This window comes from Tripterygium wilfordii, chromosome 13 (genome assembly GCF_013401445.1).
Source record: "Tripterygium wilfordii isolate XIE 37 chromosome 13, ASM1340144v1, whole genome shotgun sequence".
NCBI lineage: Eukaryota > Viridiplantae > Streptophyta > Magnoliopsida > Celastrales > Celastraceae > Tripterygium > Tripterygium wilfordii.
The window spans coordinates 16,565,953-16,583,019 of NC_052244.1; the positions used below are offsets into that span (position 1 = coordinate 16,565,953).

Here is a 17,067-nt window from a genome sequence, read left to right on the forward strand (position 1 = left end):
GAAGATGGAGATCGGGATGTGCGGGTGAGTGTTTAATGAAAAAGACAAAAAAAATTTAGTAAGAAGCTCGGCATTGGCGTCAAATAAGCTCATATGTGGAGCTTATTTGATGCCAGTGGAACCGCTGCTATTTTGACAATGATTTCACTATTAATGCTGTGTACCATTTGGCAGAACGTTAGCCTCAACAGCCCGCTTAGCGAATATCCCGTGGCCAACGCCCTGCCAAACAGGAGGCACCATGATTTGGCAGGGGGAAGCGACGAACAGAGCAAGATTTACCATCTTTTAGAGCGAGAGGAGAGAATGGGCCAAAAATCATCATCAGCCCTAAATTATTCATAATGGGCCTAAAAAGGGCATTATTTGCTTAATGGGCTTCAGGAATTAGTCGGGCTGTTGGAGAACCTGGTCCAAGTCCATATCCGTTTAAAACGAATCCAAGCCGATATCCAGGCCCCAACCCAAAACCCTAATAAAAGTCCTTAACCTCATTAGGGTTGCATCGCCGTGGCTTTCTTGTTCGATAACCGAGTAGGGAGCGAGAGGGGAGAGACAAAGCAACTAGCGATGGTGTCGTTGAAGCTGCAGAAGCGGCTTGCCTCGAGCGTGCTCAAGTGCGGCAAGGGAAAGGTCTGGCTCGACCCTAATGAGGTCAGCGATATATCAATGGCCAACTCCAGTACGTTCCCGTTCTTTCTCTGTTTGATATATCTCCTTTTCAGTTTTGATAGTTCTATTAGCTGAACAACTGTATCGCGGGCCTTGAAACCGATTAGATTTCAATCCATTATCTGATCAAATAGTTAATGTCCTCTTTCGTGTAGATTCGAATTGTGAAATTTGTTGATATGCGATGTTCCAATAAAAAACTGATGTGATGTAAACTTGATGCATCAAAACTCAACGATCTCTGCGCGTGTTTTTGTTGTTGTTGAAAGTTATGTAAAGAGAGAGATAAGAGTTTGGCTCATTCTCGATCAAACATTGAAGACACCATGCTTTAGGGTTTTATTTTGGAACAATGAATGATTGTTTAAAGAAAACTAATACATAGCACCAAGATGGGTGGAGACTGGAGATCCTCTGGTGTGTTCTAACTTCTAAGAGTTTAAAGCTGGAGATAATATTTGGCTTGGCAGATAAAACCTTTTCTGTTGCAATTGAAGTTCTATTTTATGCACCTTAAGCAGCCATAACAGTGGTCTTGTTCAGTTGTAGTTTTATTGTGTATATTTATTGTGTGTGCTAAGTTTAATTGCATCATCTTGTTTGCATGGTCACTTTTTTCCTCAATTAATGGCAGACTGGCACTGCTCTTGATATTTGGTCAATGTGGGTATATTCTATATCAAAAGCATGCTGCTGTACGAACTTTAGTTTACTTGGTTTTCAGGGCAAAACATTAGAAAGCTGGTGAAGGATGGTTTCATAATCAAGAAGCCAACCAAGATCCATTCTCGATCTCGTGCGCGTAGAATGAAGGAGGCCAAGAGAAAGGGTCGACACTCAGGATATGGTATGTTTTCTCGTGAGATTGAAAATTTGTGTTTATTGCTGCACATTTAGTTGTATCTTATCAATTTATATGTCAGCGAAGTTTTTTTTATTTTCGAAAACTTTTTTTGTTTGTAATGTTACTTCTAAATGTGCAAAGGTAAACGAAAGGGTACAAGGGAGGCCAGGCTGCCAACAAAGATCCTTTGGATGAGGAGAATGCGTGTGCTTAGGCGCTTGCTTCGCAAGTACAGAGAAAGCAAAAAAATTGATAGGCACATGTATCATGACATGTACATGAAGGTGAAAGGTAATGTCTTCAAGAACAAGCGTGTGCTGATGGAAAGTATCCACAAATCGAAGGCTGAGAAAGCGAGAGAGAAGACTCTGTCAGACCAATTTGAGGCCAAGCGTGCTAAGAACAAGGCTAGTAGGGAGAGAAAGTTGGCAAGGAGGGAGGAGCGATTTCAACAGGTGACTTGAAACTTCAACGCTTCTTTTCTTTCCTCTTGAGCAGATGTGTTTACCACGGAAGCTGTTTGTTTGTTGAATATGACCTTGGTTACGGGGATTGCGTTGTTTATCGTTCACGCCACGCTAAAAGTAAATTTTTTTGTTCTTAATTTTGTTGGAATTTTACACTTGTGGAAGTTAGAACTTAGAAGCACGTTGTTTATTATTCACCCTCGCTAAACTAGCTTCTTGTGAATATATTATTGATTGGATATCTGTGACATGTTCTTGATTTTTCATGTCAACTACAAAGACATTCCTGTAAATTTGTTTTATGGCTTTCTTACATATGTCCTAATTAGCTAATTTTTTTTGTTTTGACACTAAAGGGGCTTGGAGCTGCACCTGCATCGACACCTCAACAGGCTGAGTGAGATATTTGACCCTCATTAAATTGAGATTTTTAATGACATGTCTTGCTAATATTATATTTTTTGTAAACTTTTGCAGAGGAGCCAAGAAAGCCAAAAAGTGAATTGAATCTCAGCTGGGATAGACTGAAGATATGTTACTAGAGATGCGTAAATGCCCTTTGTTTTCTTCATTATTCCATTCCCAAAACACTTGTTTTTAATTTTATGGAAAACATTTTATTTATGGACATGCTACATTTTGGAACTCGAGCTGTTGTTTTGATTCCTTGTACTTGTATGTTATATGATATGTTTTTTTTTTTGAATTATGGATGCAATTATCTAATGGACATTCAGAAATTAGAACCCTGTTGCAGTTGAAATACGTCATGTATCCTTTGCTCAGAAAGTTTTGTGTTTTGAAGCCGCGGCTATTGAAAAGTAAGTGGGTAACCCGTAACCCTTAATCAGTCAAATTTTTCCATGAGTATTATTCAGAACTCGAATGGTTTGAGCCTGTTTTTTGCCTTATTGGATAGGCAACCTTCTGGCATTTGAGAGTTATGGTTATTGCTTGTATAGTTGTGTTATTATTTTCGTTGCTAGATTTTCCACAGCACCTGAGTTAGGCGAACAGAGGCCATGCCCTTTTTATACCAAAGTGGTATAATTTGGTTGTGTTTGTGCTGGTTGATTATTCAGTTCATGTTTATTTTGAATGAACTTGATTCATTTTACTTGGGCCTTCTATGATTGTGAGTTGCTTAACTTTACAGGTGCTTTGCATTAATGATCTGGTTGGTGTTTTTTCTGTAAAGCGGGTATTTGCTGTATCATGAATGAAAATTGACAGTTGTGACTTAAATCTATGAGCACTTTGACGAGTAAAGTTTGTTATTGAATCCATATTTTGGCACATTGTAAGACTCGCACACGGAAAACAATTTCACCTTACTGCATGATAAATATAGCCCGTTAGACGTATGATATGAGTCTAAATTTGGGCTGTCACGTTTGCATAACCTCAAGTATCCAGAGTTTATATAGCCCAAAAAAGACGATACTTTTACATACATGAATTTCAAAGTGGGCATTATTTGCGTGTGATGTATTATACTTTGTACGCCTCCATGAGTTCACGTGGAGTTACTCATCGAAATAAATTCAATCTATATAGCATGGTATACTCGTGAAATTACTATGGATTTGTTATAGTTTGTCTTCAAATAAAGATTAATCACCTTTTGATTTAGAAGCCACGTGGCAAGATTAACGTTAATCTCTCCATTTCTCTCACTCGTTTTTTCTTCCCACCAACTCATCCACTTTCAAAAATCTCTCCCGCAAGCTTTGCCATTTTTCTCTTAACCGCTCCACCTCCCCCATCACTGCTTCTCCTCCTCTCCTTTAACCCCAAAATCCAAAACTTGATACGTACATCTCATCTTGTATTCTGTTTCTCTGGATACTGGAAAATGGGGAGAGTGGCACAACAAGGATCAGACATCAAATCTCATTTGGTCTCTCAGGTTTGCTCCATTTCCACTGCTTCCATTGGATGTGCTCATAGGCAATATAGCAATTCTGGCAGATTGGCCTTCATCGACTGGTACAGACTTCTTAAAGTATGTCTCTGTCTCTGTCTCTGTCTCTGTCTCTCTCTCTCTGTCTGTGAGAGAGTTGATCTATTCTTATTGTTTTCTCTTCTGGGTTCTGGATTTGTAGGTGGAAGAGAATGCAGGACTAGACGTTATACGAAAGCGGTATCATAAACTTGGTAGGCTTGATTGGTGCTGTTTTGTTCTTCCTTTTATCACAGGATGCTGATGGTTCTGCTATGTGCAGCTTTGCAACTTCATCCAGATAAGAATAAGCATCCCAAGGCTGAAACTGCCTTCCCAAGGCTGAAACTGCCTTCAAGCGTGTCTCACAGGTTAGATCTTGCCTCGCATTATAATAACAATAGTAATCCAAATGCACAGAAATCAAATTAGCATGCAATGTTAAGGAAATTAGCAATGAAATGAATATAATGGACTCAACAAGAGTAATTCCCAAGGTCGTCATAGTATCATACATAAATTCCCATGTGACCAAGACAGAGAACATCTATGATTCCACCAACAGCATCTCATGTTAGGTGTGAGTGTATTCATTTGAAGTGGACTAGCTGTGTCCGCAAATGAAAGGTCACCGTCTACTTTATTTTTAGAGGTTTTACCTTTCTCAAGTAAATCAGCTACCAGTTTAATGAAATTACCTCATGACTTGCAGGCATATGTTTGTCTTTCTGACAATGCCAAAAGAAGAGCCTTTGACTTGCGAAGAGAGAAAAACTTCTGCCCGGACTGCAACCGAATTCCTTATTCCAATGGCAACTCTCCAAGTAATTCATCCCCATCGGTACCCAAAGCATGGAATACCACGGCCTGGTCAAGATCCTGCAGGATTCTGCAAAGTTTCAAAGACATCAGAGAGAGATTTAAAGAGGAAGCCAGAGTCATAGAGAATTCCTTGAGGACTAACCTAGGTTCGAGGATAGAATCCCCGGTCTTTGGTTCATCGGAGAAACCCCTATATTTGATCCATCTGACTATCTATTCCAAGGCTATCCTCATATTCGTAACCGGATTTACAGAAAACCTGAGCACTGTTGGTTCTTGCAGAGAATAAATTCCCTCAACTATGAACAGGGGAGATTAAGATTCGACTCCCCTATCTATGAGATCAGATCAGATACCAAAATATTTAAGAGTAAATCTGCTTGAGTCTATTCATAGTACTGATGTTCAGTTTGATTAATAAAATCTCAGTAGCATTTTCAGTAGATGGTATTGTTTCTGATGCACTGCACTGCATGTCACCAGCATTCCAACACATATACAGGATTTGCAATTATACAAAACTTAAACAGGTTAACGAAGCAGGAATAATTAATAGCAGAAGTGCAAGTGATTGTAATAAAAATGCACCAGGCAAACCTTTTCAAATGAATTTTTTTTTCTTATCAAAATGGAGATTCATAATTAAATATATCAGTTATGGAGATGGAAACCATACCCTTGACACTGACGTCATGTCTGTTTCTAAATCTCACGTCAGCCGATATTGCTTTCCTTGGTTCAGAAATTTCAAGAGCTCCACCATCTATCAGTGGCTGCAGCTATTTTCTTGCTAATTTCTGGACCTCAGGACGTGTGGATCCAGAAATGCAGATACTACTTTACAAGTGTGGCGGAGCAAGCAAAAAGAACACAAAATGTTAAAGATCACTCGGTGGTTTGCAGTGCATAAGTAAATTCATCAAATCATAGAAAGTAAGCAAATTGTTACTACCTATGACCTTCTGCCCAAAATTCACACTTTCCTTCCAAACTTATTTTCCATAGAGTGGAAGCAAAGTTGGGACAATCCATAACTAGTTTTCTTATGATTTAGACTCTGCTGCAAGAGATAGATGCTATAGCTTCATGCAAGGTGTTCAAGTTGTCATCCAAAGCAGGGCAATTAGAACCCACAATTGCAATCCGTTTGCAAACCAAGACAAAATCTAAGGAATTAATTTTCTAGCTTAAGACTGTGACAAGCTCCAAGGATTGCTTAGCAGCCTATATAAGCATGGATTTGAAGTTGAGTAAAAAAAAACTAGTCTGCATCATATACCGATTTTAAAGGGGAAAAAAAAAGCAACCCAAATGAATCATAAACGTTAACATGGCAATGCAGTGCAGTGACCAACACATATAATAACCTCGACAGTCAAATGTTTATAGTTTCTTGCAACTTATAAATCAAATGGCAAGCATATATTCAGGCGTGCACAAAATCAACCTTGGCTTTGTGGAGAAGGAAGCTCTCGTTTGGTTAAAGGCGCTTTATCCTCTTTAGAATTATCAAATTTGGCTCTGATCGGTGGTTTAGATGACTTGAAATTCAAGGTTTCTTCGAGCCCTAATTCGGAGGAATTCGAGCTTTAGGCTTCTTGAAAGGGGAGGTACCTGACACAGTCTTTTTGGCACCTGCAACATGCTTTTCGCTTTTTCGCCTTGTCATCTTGCTGATTCTTCGCTGCCATAGGAATGACTAAGCTTTCCGATTGTCTCCGTTGTTGTTCCGATGCTTCGGAGTTCTGGTGAGTAGGAGGCGATGGTGCTCGTTTCGTGTAAGACGGAAGCGGAACGAGTTTGGGCCTGAACCTTCAGTGCTAGGCTTCACGATCCGGCCCAACGATTCACATTTCATTCAACAACCAATAACCTTGCTAGATATTGCTATATGGGCCGTACAGGCCTATTGGGCTGGTTACACTCCCATAAACGAACTAAAAAATGATGTAGATTGTGAACTTTGAATCCATATAAACATTCAGTCCCGGTAAAACCCCCGGCCGGCCTTTTTTATTAAACGAGGCCCCCAGTAACGTGACATAAAGACTCTTTTTTTTAAAATTTTTTTTTTTATTGAGGTACTTGAATAACATACGGGAACATAATCGGGTCGGGTTTCCCAATTTTAAGTTAGAAAGGCATAATCAATCTCTAAATGTATTTAGCGACATCATTACAAACATCTGCAGACTAGCATAAAACTATGATTAGTAGAAACTAGAAAGACTAGTACTTGTTGGGTACATATTTAGATTCTTTAAAGCTGAAGCGAATTCAGATATGCTGCTATTCGATCACTTTGCTATCCAGTGGTAATGGAACTAAGTCCATTATCTCACATCGCTTAGTGGAAGATGTGAAGTGTAAAATATTATATGTTAAACTTCTAAACTAGTAATAAATATTTTTTTCAATGCTCAAACAAGTATAGGCTGTTGTTGAGCCTAAGAAGATAAAAGTCGTGTACACTAGCTCAAAACGCATAAATTGTTACTCGTACGGAAAGGCAGGTTGTTACAAAATCCGAGTCAAAGTTGAAACATCGCGGACTTGCAAGGTTTTAATGCATTTGTAGTTATACAAATATTCCATCAAACCAAAACAAACCAAGTAGCTAGGGCATGCATGGAGTTTATTAACATTAGTGAAAGTTCTCCATATGTAGTTACTAGTTAGGCCCTAAGAATGGACAAATATTGAGAGAGAGAGAGAGAGAGAGAGAGAGAGAGAGAGAGAGAGAGAGATGGTGGGGAATTGAATGGGGAGGATTGTGTGTTCTGTACTTCATGATTTGAAGCAATAAGCACGTGTAATCCAATTGGCTAAGAAAATGATAACTACATAGACAAATGCTCAACTGTGGACCTGTTTTTTTTTTTTTGTCTGTTTTGATATCATGCATCCACATATATAGATATGCATGGCCTGGCCAACAACTCTTCACCTGTTCATTAATTGATTGCCATAGATTTACATTTGGAGCTCTTGCTGCTTCAATTCGACGTCTATTCTAATATATTAACATGACCTGTAATACAGCTCGATTCCCATACATCATCTGATCATCATCGCTGTTATTCAATAGATAGAAGAAGCCACAATATCATATATATTGGATGGTGGGGTTCGGCACACACACAAACATATATATACATATATAGGCACAAGAATTCTACAGGAGGTTCTTATGGAGTTTTATATAAGTACCTCTACTTTGAAGTCCCTATATATATATATATATATATATATATCTGACCAAATGAGTTTTGACTAAGTCTTATCTGTTGTCAGCATGGTACATGCGATTGTTCTGGTGGTCCGAGTTTTACACTCACTCACTTTTTTAAAGTGCATGCTCGGGGGTTCATCGTTTATGGGAAAAAAAAATATGATTTAGGTTTTAGGATTGTTTAATAAACTTTAATCTCAAATATTTTATTAGATGCTTAAAAATAGTGGTACTTATGTAAACTCCAATAAGGATTCCATACCGAAATTGTATATACTATATATATCGTCACTGTTGCATCAAAATCTCAATTAATTTAAAGTATTTGGAGTAATATAAATACATCTATATTTCGATGGGCAAGAATTATTCAATGAAAGTGACTTATAAGTTATAATAAGACCAACATGCAACATAGGATGCTCGGAGAGTGTGTGTCTATATATATATATATATATATAAATAAATATGGTCAGGTTTGGTAGAAGTAACTAACATGATTTCGTTTACTTGAAAGTCTTAATTTGGTAGATTGATTCCAGAACTGGTAGTGTGCATGTGTTGAAAATGAAAAGGCATGCATGGTGAATTATATGTTTTTTTTTTTTGTATGGTGAATTATATGTTATTTAGGGTATGTGCATGCTCAAGTTCAACCGTGAAAACTGTCACAATTCAATGTAGGTTAGATGTCGTATCAATATATGGACCCTGCAGGCGTGTTGAATTAATTCTCACTTGCCTTCATTCATGGGGGTCCAAACAAAGCTTTCTACTCCACGATTCGCACGCTATTGTCTTGCTCTTCTATTGGGTATTAAAAAAAAAAAAAACTTATCGACTCAACAAGTCCTAATTAAATTTGATTCTCAAGTTATTTTCGTGGTCACGCATTGAATTTTTAGTTTTAGCCCAACTTACTCTATCATTAAGTGATAAACTTTAATGGAGAAGGATTTTGCGACAGATAACAATGTCAATTCCCAGCAAAGAAAATCTGCTTCTAAAGCCAATTAAAGGGCTATAATCAGACAAAAACATGGTAAATAAACACAAATAAAACTTTATTGCTTTTACATTCTCTGCCTGGACTCTGGCCTTTTTGACACAATTGCCGCCGCATTCAAATGTGAAACAAGTTATTTAACTCAACTAGCTAACCAAGTTTATCCCGCAAAAGTTGGTTTTCACATGAAAAAAGTTCATCGACTGTAGCGGCTTATTAGGGTTTGTTCATATGTGTGTGTGTGTATGTATGTATGTACGTGACCAGAGATTCTAAGTTATAATTGTTTTTTGTATAAAGTTTGCACAGCTCAAAGCCTGTTGAAGTGGGGGCAAAAGGTGGGTTTAGAAGTATCCAAAGGAATAACCAACTAAAGGTCATTATAAATTAAAATATTCATGCTTCTTAATTTATTAAATCAAAAAAATAATTAGGATATATTGAGCAATAATTGCAGAGTAATCAACGGCCAACAACTTATCTTATTTTCCAATTAAGAAGAAGACGAGAAATAGAAGGTGGTGTTTGACAACTTCTAGGGTTAAATCATATGGATTTGAAAAATTCTTAGTTTGACTCTGAACGAAAACAATACCCTTGTGGTTACGTGCTGGGTTTTGGCTCAACTTACCCTATCATCAAGTGGTAAACTTTTGTGCGCGCGAGCTTGACGGTTTGAGTTTAGAACCATATTGAATGTTCAAAACGTAAATTTGTATGATGTCGTTATTTGGTTAATAAAAAATAAAATTTGACTTAACCCAATTCACTTGAGGTATTAATGTACGTTCTGGGTCGAAGACCTGCACGATTTTCTCCTTTAAAATGACCTTCGAGTGTTTGAGATTGAATTTCATCTTATAAATCACATCGTTTGGATTTAGCCATGCAATGAGAGACATTAGGTTTCACCATGCAATGAGAGATTTTTAATCTTAACACTCATAGTTGGACTTCAAATGATTTAAAATTGCCAGGATGTATATGTAGAAAACTTGAAAGAGTTGTCGGTTCAACAAATGGAACCCATTGACCATAAATTGGATTCCAAATGCTTGCTTTCACAAAAGGTAAGCTGTAAGCATATACATGGTCAGCAACACCACCAATACATGAGCTGTAATTTGCTCATATACTTAGTATCCAAGACATATATATATATATATATATACTACAAATATATGGGTATATTTGTGGATTCAAATTTCTGAGTTGGAATGGCCCAATCAAGGTTAAGGAATTGTGAAAGATACTACAATCTTATGAATTGTGATATGTAAGGAAACATACATATAGATTTTTTTTAATCGAAAACGACATTATCCAAGTTCGTCTTTTAAACATTTGATATGAATTTAAATTCAGGTTATCATGTTTGCATACACATAAATTTTCAACCTGACGATAGGGGGTAAGTGTTGAGAAAAATCTCACATCACTAAAATAAAAATATAATGGACAAGTTATAAACTGAAGGTTTATTTGACTTAATAAAATGTGTTTTAAAATCGTGTCCTGAACTTGTAAGTATTATGCTGGGTTGGGCTTAGAAAAGCGGACAATATCTTATAATGATAGTCAAGGTTGGGTCAAAATTCAGTACGTGACCATAAAGATATTGCTCTCAATAAAAAATCAAGTTGAAAACCTCTCGAGTCCATATACGATTTGGTCCAAAAAAATTCACCAACTATACTATCACCCTAAGTAGTTAACATACATATAGATTCCCAACATAAAAATCTTCAGATAGCCACAAGTTCACAAATATATCATATTTGTCTTGTGAACTTTTTTTAATAAAAAAGTATTAAAAAAAAAAGAAAAAACCCAACAAAAAGAATGAAATTGTGGTGCCAAAGAAGCCATGAACCAATGCTAAGCATGTAAAAATAAATAAATAAATAATATATATATGCTTCTCTCTATGTTAGTGTTGTACGTTTGTTGTTGTGTTCTGTCAAGTAATTGAAGCCAGGCTAGCATCTTTGCCATGATTGATGGTGGGTCCTACCTTTTTCTCTATATGTACTGTCAACCCACATGCTGTCTCAAGACCCCATGCACTCCTCTCCCCTCCCTCCCTTATTTTACTCCACTTTATTCTAACGTTACCCACCATTTCACCCACTCTCCGTGCCACCATAGGTATCTTCCCACATGTTCAAACGGGTTTGATCACGCTAGAAACATAGGACATTTCTATAGAACGATTTCGTGATAACCTAACTGAATTATCTCTTCGGATTTAGGACGTAAAATCTCATCTAAGATTGGGTGTTTGATTCTAAACCAAAGTAGTTATTTTCAAGTGATTTGCATTGGGCTTCGATCCAAATAATCTATCGAACGAGTTTACGTTTATCCAATCCGTCCCGAGTTTGGGTCTAATAGGCTATTCAAATGACACATACGATGTGTTATTCTCGATTTCAAAAAAATTCTATTTTATACAAGAATTCGTAATTATTGCTCATTTTGCTCTAATTAAATTTGTAAACATGTATTTTTTTTTCCATATATATACTCTGCAACTCTAACCCACAACTTTTAAAGATATAAGATTTTCTCTTATTTGTTAGCAAATATATAAATTTACCACCACAATGACAAATAACTAGTTAGAAGGAATTGGATGAATGACAATTTGGAATTAATTTTGAAAGCATACTATTTTTGGAGGATTATTAGAAATCTTTATTACTTAATAGGATCAAGATTAAAACGTTACCAAACATTACAATCTTTATGGGTTTCTATTTTCAATTTCACCACTCTTATTAAATCCCTCATTTTAAGTAATTATATATTGACATTTTTGCAATTTATATTGTTTCTATATAACTATATATTTACATACATTGCACCATGACCACAAGTGTTTCACGGAACTTTGGTGCACCGGTGAGTAGAGTTGACGATCGCCTGCTTACTCTGTTCTCTCACTGATTAAATCTAAGCGAATGTAAACAGAGGAAAAACAGAGTTAAACCACCAACTGTATCTCTAATGGAGGGCCGTTTCAGACAAATTTGTCGGCGAGAGACGTTATTAATCATAATGAAAATTAAGGGTAATTACCAATTAGTGGCAATAAATTTCATTATATTTTTTCAATAATTTTTTCCTATTTTTTTAGAAGGAAATAAATTTTCTCTGCGATTGTCATATACGCTGCCTCGAATAAATTTCTTAGCATATATTTGTGCATGGAGAGCTGTCATTTCTTTGCTTACCATATATAAATTGGATTTGATAGTTGTTCCTGTCATTTATATATATAATTAATACATATAATTCACATACTTACAAGAAATCTGCCTTTCGTGGTGCTGCTGTTTCTTCTTCTTCTTCTTCTTCTTCTTCGTCTCTTTTTCTTATATTCGCAGTGGGTTCTCTGCAGTGTTCTTGGGCATCAGACTCTGTGTTTTGCCTCTATCGATAGTGTTTTCAGAGGCTGTGACCCATGAAGATGCCAGTAAGTACGTTTTTTTTTTCATGTGGGTTTTGTTTAATTCTGCTTTTCTTCATTGATTTTTCTCTTCTTGTATGTTTTCCAAGTGGAATGAATTCCAGAGTTTGATTACTTGGGTTTGTTGGCTATGGGGGATCTGGTAGAGATTCTCCCAAGTGTATCTTTGGTCATCTTTGTTGGTTCTTACAGATTTTGTTATCTGAGACAGAATTCAATCTCATATGATGGGAACTTCTGTGATCCATTTCCTTGCAGATTTTCTTTCTGGGTTTTTTAGCCTGGTCGAATCTTTATTCATTGGATTCTGAAACATTTTGTATTTTCAGTAGGTTGTTTGATTTGCTGTTTGGATTTGTTCATTTGTTGTAATGAAATTGAATTTCTCAGGGTCATTTGCTTTATTTGGAATATCATGTGATTTTCACCCTTGCTTGGCATTGTTACAAAAAATATCATCTGCAATTTTTGATTTCATTCACAGGTTCTGGTTCCTTGCCATTTCAGGTGGCAATCATATTGCTGCTGGCATTAAGCACTGCTGTGGATATTAATGGACAAGAGAGTAATGGAGTCTGTGATGATAAACCAAGTTTAGAACCAAGACCCCACAGTGTGTCAATCGTGGAGTTTGGTGCTGTTGGCGATGGAAAAACATTGAATACTCTAGCCTTCCAAAATGCCATTTTCTATCTCAAGTCCTTTGCAGACAAGGGTGGTGCCCAGCTGTACGTGCCACCGGGAAGGTGGCTCACCGGAAGTTTCAATCTTACCAGCCATCTTACTCTATTCTTGGAAAAGGGTGCTGTTATTCTTGGATCTCAGGTTGTTCTATGCTCTTTGTAGAAGAAATGAACAAAGAAATTACTTCCAACAGTTTGAAAATTTACTTTTGATTCACTGATGTTTTCCTTGCTTGTTTAGGATCCATCTCATTGGGAAGTTGTTGAACCCCTCCCGTCATATGGTCGTGGCATAGAACTTCCTGGAGGTCGATATGGAAGCTTAATAAATGGATACAAGTTGCAAGATGTTGTTATTACAGGTTAGTGCATTTCTGATTTCGTGATTAAGTACGTTGGAGTAGCTTAGTCTCATGTGTCTGAAGTCTGAACTCGAACCTAACTGTCAACTGTTGTAGGTGATAATGGAACCATAGATGGACAAGGCTCGGTTTGGTGGGATTGGTTCAATTCTCATTCTTTAAACTACAGCCGCCCTCATCTTGTGGAAATTATAGATTCTCAATATGTAGTTGTTTCGAACCTCACCTTCTTGAATGCCCCTGCGTATAACATCCATCCAGTCTATTGCAGGTATGTTGGCTTGGCTTGAACCTCCTTTTTTGACTGCTATGCTTCTTATTTGGACATTTGTAAATTCTGCTTAAATACTTAGCTTGCACTTATACGTAATCAAATGTGTTGCAGTAATGTGATTGTACAAAATATATCAGTCACCGCTCCTCCAGAGTCCCCTCATACTGTCGGTGTAGTCCCAGGTTTGTGATGATTATTTACTTCCCATTTTCTTTTATGTGGAGATATAGGAACTGATCGTATGCTGCCAAAAGTCCGGACAATGATGACACATCCTTCATCTATATTTTGGGAAGGAATTCATTCTCATTGGTAATGCGAAGTAGTTTAAAATATAATTAAGTAATCCTTTGTTGTTTTTTGTCAATCATTTAACGTGAAAAGCTGTAGTATTTATCTTTGGTCCTTGGTTTTTGAGAAATCGATGAAGTTTTCTTGTCGCTTAAGGGGAGAGCGTGTTATCTACTCTCTTACGGAAACATTTGAATCTATTAACCTCCTCTGTCGGTGATCCAAAAGACAAAACATGAATAAGCTTCTCTAGTGGCTCAATCAATTTTTATCCTTTAAATTATATAAATCTTAACAAATGAATAATAAGTTGTCTGTTGAGGGCCTTAGTTCAAGAATGCTAATAATATCGCCGATTGCATTGAGGCATGGCACATCGGTTAGCTTTGAAGAGTATCTGCATAGAGAACTGGAATTCTATACTTCCAGAATTGCCTATTTTATTGTACATTATTCTTTATACTTGAACATTATATGTCACCTTCTTCCCTGCTGTCTGTCACTTTAAACCCCGTTGTGCTATATTACTTGTGGGAAGAGCAATTTTCCTGAATTTTTTTGGCAAAAAATTGTTTGCAGATTCTTCTGATAATGTATGCATAGAGGAGAGCATCATTAACATAGGCTATGATGCAATTGCTCTCAAGAGTGGGTGGGATGAGTATGGCATTGGCTATGGAAGACCCACAAGAGACGTACACATTAGAAACGTCCTCCTCCAGTCATCTTCCGGCTCATGTATTGCCTTTGGTAGTGAAATGTCTGGTGGCATTTCCAATGTGCAAGTGGAGCATGTCCATCTATACAACTCATTCAGCGGCATTGAATTCAGAACAACAACGGGAAGAGGTGGTTATATAGAAGAGATCATTATATCTCGTGTTGAAATGGAAAACATCGGTATGGCATTTGCTGCGATAGGTCATTCCTGGTCCCATCCAGACGACCTTTACAATCCTAATGCCCTTCCAGTTTTGGAGCAAATCACTATGCAGAATGTCGTTGGCAAGAACATCACTGTAGCTGGAAACTTTTCAGGAATTCAAGAGTCTCCCTTCACCTCTATTTGTCTATTCAACATATCCTTATCACTAAACCCTGCATCTCCCACTTCTTGGGTGTGTTCAGATGTTTCTGGCGAATCGGAAACTGTTTTCCCCGAACCATGTCCGGAACTCGAGAGCTCCTCCACAAATTCTTCATCAACTTGCTTTTCCCTCCTGAATTCTTATGGCAGAGCTGCAGTCTTATGAAACCATTCCTTCATTTCTTCTACCATTCAGTGTCACAAAAAAATAGGCCAGATTCTTTCCAATAAAACACATATGTCTAAATCATTTGTTCGTTCGTCGCCCGGGTTTCCGCATTTCATCTCTGCAGATTACTTGTACAGCTTCATATCTTCATTCATGTGTAAGAAAAGTTTTGGTAGTGATGGCACAAACTACAATATGATTTGGATATTTTAGTGTTTCTGTTCAACTGAATCCCATGATTTTCTTGTAAAAAACATGATTTGTTGTGGATTGGCATAATAGGAGAAATGGTGGTGGATGTCGAGAATTTCAAATGCAGTCATGGGATTGAATTTATAAAATACATGGTGGGGAGGGAGACAGTTTGTGTCAAAACCAGTGCTCTCTAATTGCTCCAGCATAGGAGTGATTGTCTTGTCTCTATGTTATTTGGTTTTTATTTTTGTTGGATATGCTTGTTTTTGATGCATTTTCTGTTTTTTGTTTTTCTTTGACATAAAACAATCATAAAACACATTTGGTCGCCCATTTTAGAAAATATGGAAAACAAGAAATCACTTAATTTTTTTTTTTTTTAAAAGGCATTTTCTAAAAATAGAAAACAAAAAATGGAAAATAGAAAAAAAATGAAAATAAAAATAAAAATAGAAAACAAACCAAATATACCTAAAATAATTCCGAATCATCCAAAAACCTCTCCTTTGTAATTTTAAATGCAAAGAAAGTATATTTGAATGGGCCAACCGAAAAGGAGGTAAACCTAGGGCTCTCCAGGTCCAGCCCATAAGAGCTGTGAAGGCCCAAAAATAAGACAGTTCAGGCTCCCGAATCACAAATTGAATAAATGCCCACTCGCGTTCAAATAGTAACCCATTCCTGCGGCCGCCAAAAAAGCCACGACCACAAAAAAGCCCACCGAAGACAGCCCAAACGGCCGAACTAGCAGCCCAGAACTTCGGCCCACCCAATTAGTAGCCCATAGCGGAGGCCCAACCAGCAGCCCATAACTTCCTGGTCGATTTGCTTTTCCGCCTCGTCCAGAACCGTTTGGATCTACTGGAGCTCCTCTCTCAGTCTTCTTTTGAGTTCCGCATTCTCCTGACGGAGACGAAGATTTTCGTCGAGGCCAGACGAGACACACTGAGCAGCCGGCGCAAACATAACTGCATTGACTTGCCAAAGAATCTTCAGACGGCCTCACGGAGCTGCCCCTGCCCCTCCCTAGCGTCTCACCGCCGTATTTACAGGCACGAACATATTCTGATTGTATACGTTTATAATTTATTAGTTTTCGAGTTTCTGGATTCTTGATAGAGTGCGAGGGTTTAGGTATTTTACATGAAAAAAGATACCTAAGCTTCGAGAGATTGATCTGGGAAGACCTCCTGGTTTAGGTCTTGTACCTGAAGAAGTTACTAAAATAATACTTCTTTCTCATAACCACCTAACTAGCTAGGGAATGTTATGATTTGCTCCTTTATTTGAAGTATCTTTGTCAAAAATTCACTTCTCATCTTAAAACTCTATGTCGATTTTCTGCCTTTTGTGTACTGCGGGCGTGACTTTGAATCCTGTTTTTCTTCAGATGTCCAAATCGAAAGGTGTGCTTGTTCAACCTTTATTACAATTATCAGGCTGTTTGCGACTTGTAACTGTGCAGGTCTGAAACTTTCGCATTCTTGCTTCTTGAATGTCCAGGAACTGCTGGATGATTCTTTTCCTTTTTCTTCGTTGGATATTTTCC

At 37.4% G+C, this 17,067-nt stretch overlaps 2 protein-coding genes and 1 long non-coding RNA gene across 8 annotated transcripts; 2 read left to right on the forward strand and 1 right to left on the reverse strand.

Annotated features, from left to right (window-relative positions):
- The first annotated feature begins 497 nt into the window (after positions 1-497).
- On the forward strand, positions 498-2,689 carry LOC120013040 (60S ribosomal protein L19-2-like). Its single transcript, XM_038864655.1, has 5 exons — positions 498-682; positions 1,397-1,519; positions 1,658-1,971; positions 2,340-2,380; positions 2,461-2,689. The coding sequence occupies exons 1-5, from the start codon at positions 571-573 to the stop codon at positions 2,483-2,485; spliced, it is 615 nt and encodes a 204-aa protein (XP_038720583.1). The 5' UTR covers positions 498-570; the 3' UTR covers positions 2,486-2,689.
- On the reverse strand, positions 2,676-6,561 carry LOC120013041. Of its 4 annotated transcripts, XR_005471338.1 has the most exons (5): positions 6,195-6,561; positions 5,424-5,584; positions 4,890-5,216; positions 4,624-4,814; positions 2,676-4,277 (listed from the first exon to the last, which is right to left on the reverse strand). It is a non-coding gene; the product is annotated as an uncharacterized LOC120013041 (long non-coding RNA). The 4 variants fall into 4 exon arrangements; XR_005471337.1 differs by having other exon boundaries at positions 2,676-4,273; positions 4,890-5,584; XR_005471336.1 differs by having other exon boundaries at positions 4,890-5,581; positions 6,195-6,560.
- A 5,348-nt stretch (positions 6,562-11,909) lies between these two features.
- On the forward strand, positions 11,910-15,698 carry LOC120013593 (probable polygalacturonase). 3 transcript variants are annotated; one of them, XM_038865450.1, is made up of 7 exons: positions 11,910-12,058; positions 12,375-12,467; positions 12,942-13,282; positions 13,382-13,502; positions 13,599-13,773; positions 13,888-13,958; positions 14,647-15,698. In XM_038865450.1, the coding sequence occupies exons 2-7, from the start codon at positions 12,452-12,454 to the stop codon at positions 15,318-15,320; spliced, it is 1,398 nt and encodes a 465-aa protein (XP_038721378.1). In that variant the 5' UTR covers positions 11,910-12,058; positions 12,375-12,451; the 3' UTR covers positions 15,321-15,698. The 3 variants fall into 3 exon arrangements, with proteins under 3 accessions (XP_038721378.1, XP_038721379.1, XP_038721377.1); XM_038865451.1 differs by having other exon boundaries at positions 11,911-12,058; positions 12,375-12,463; positions 12,965-13,282; XM_038865449.1 differs by lacking the exon at positions 11,910-12,058 and having other exon boundaries at positions 12,100-12,467.
- The last annotated feature ends 1,369 nt before the right edge of the window (positions 15,699-17,067 follow it).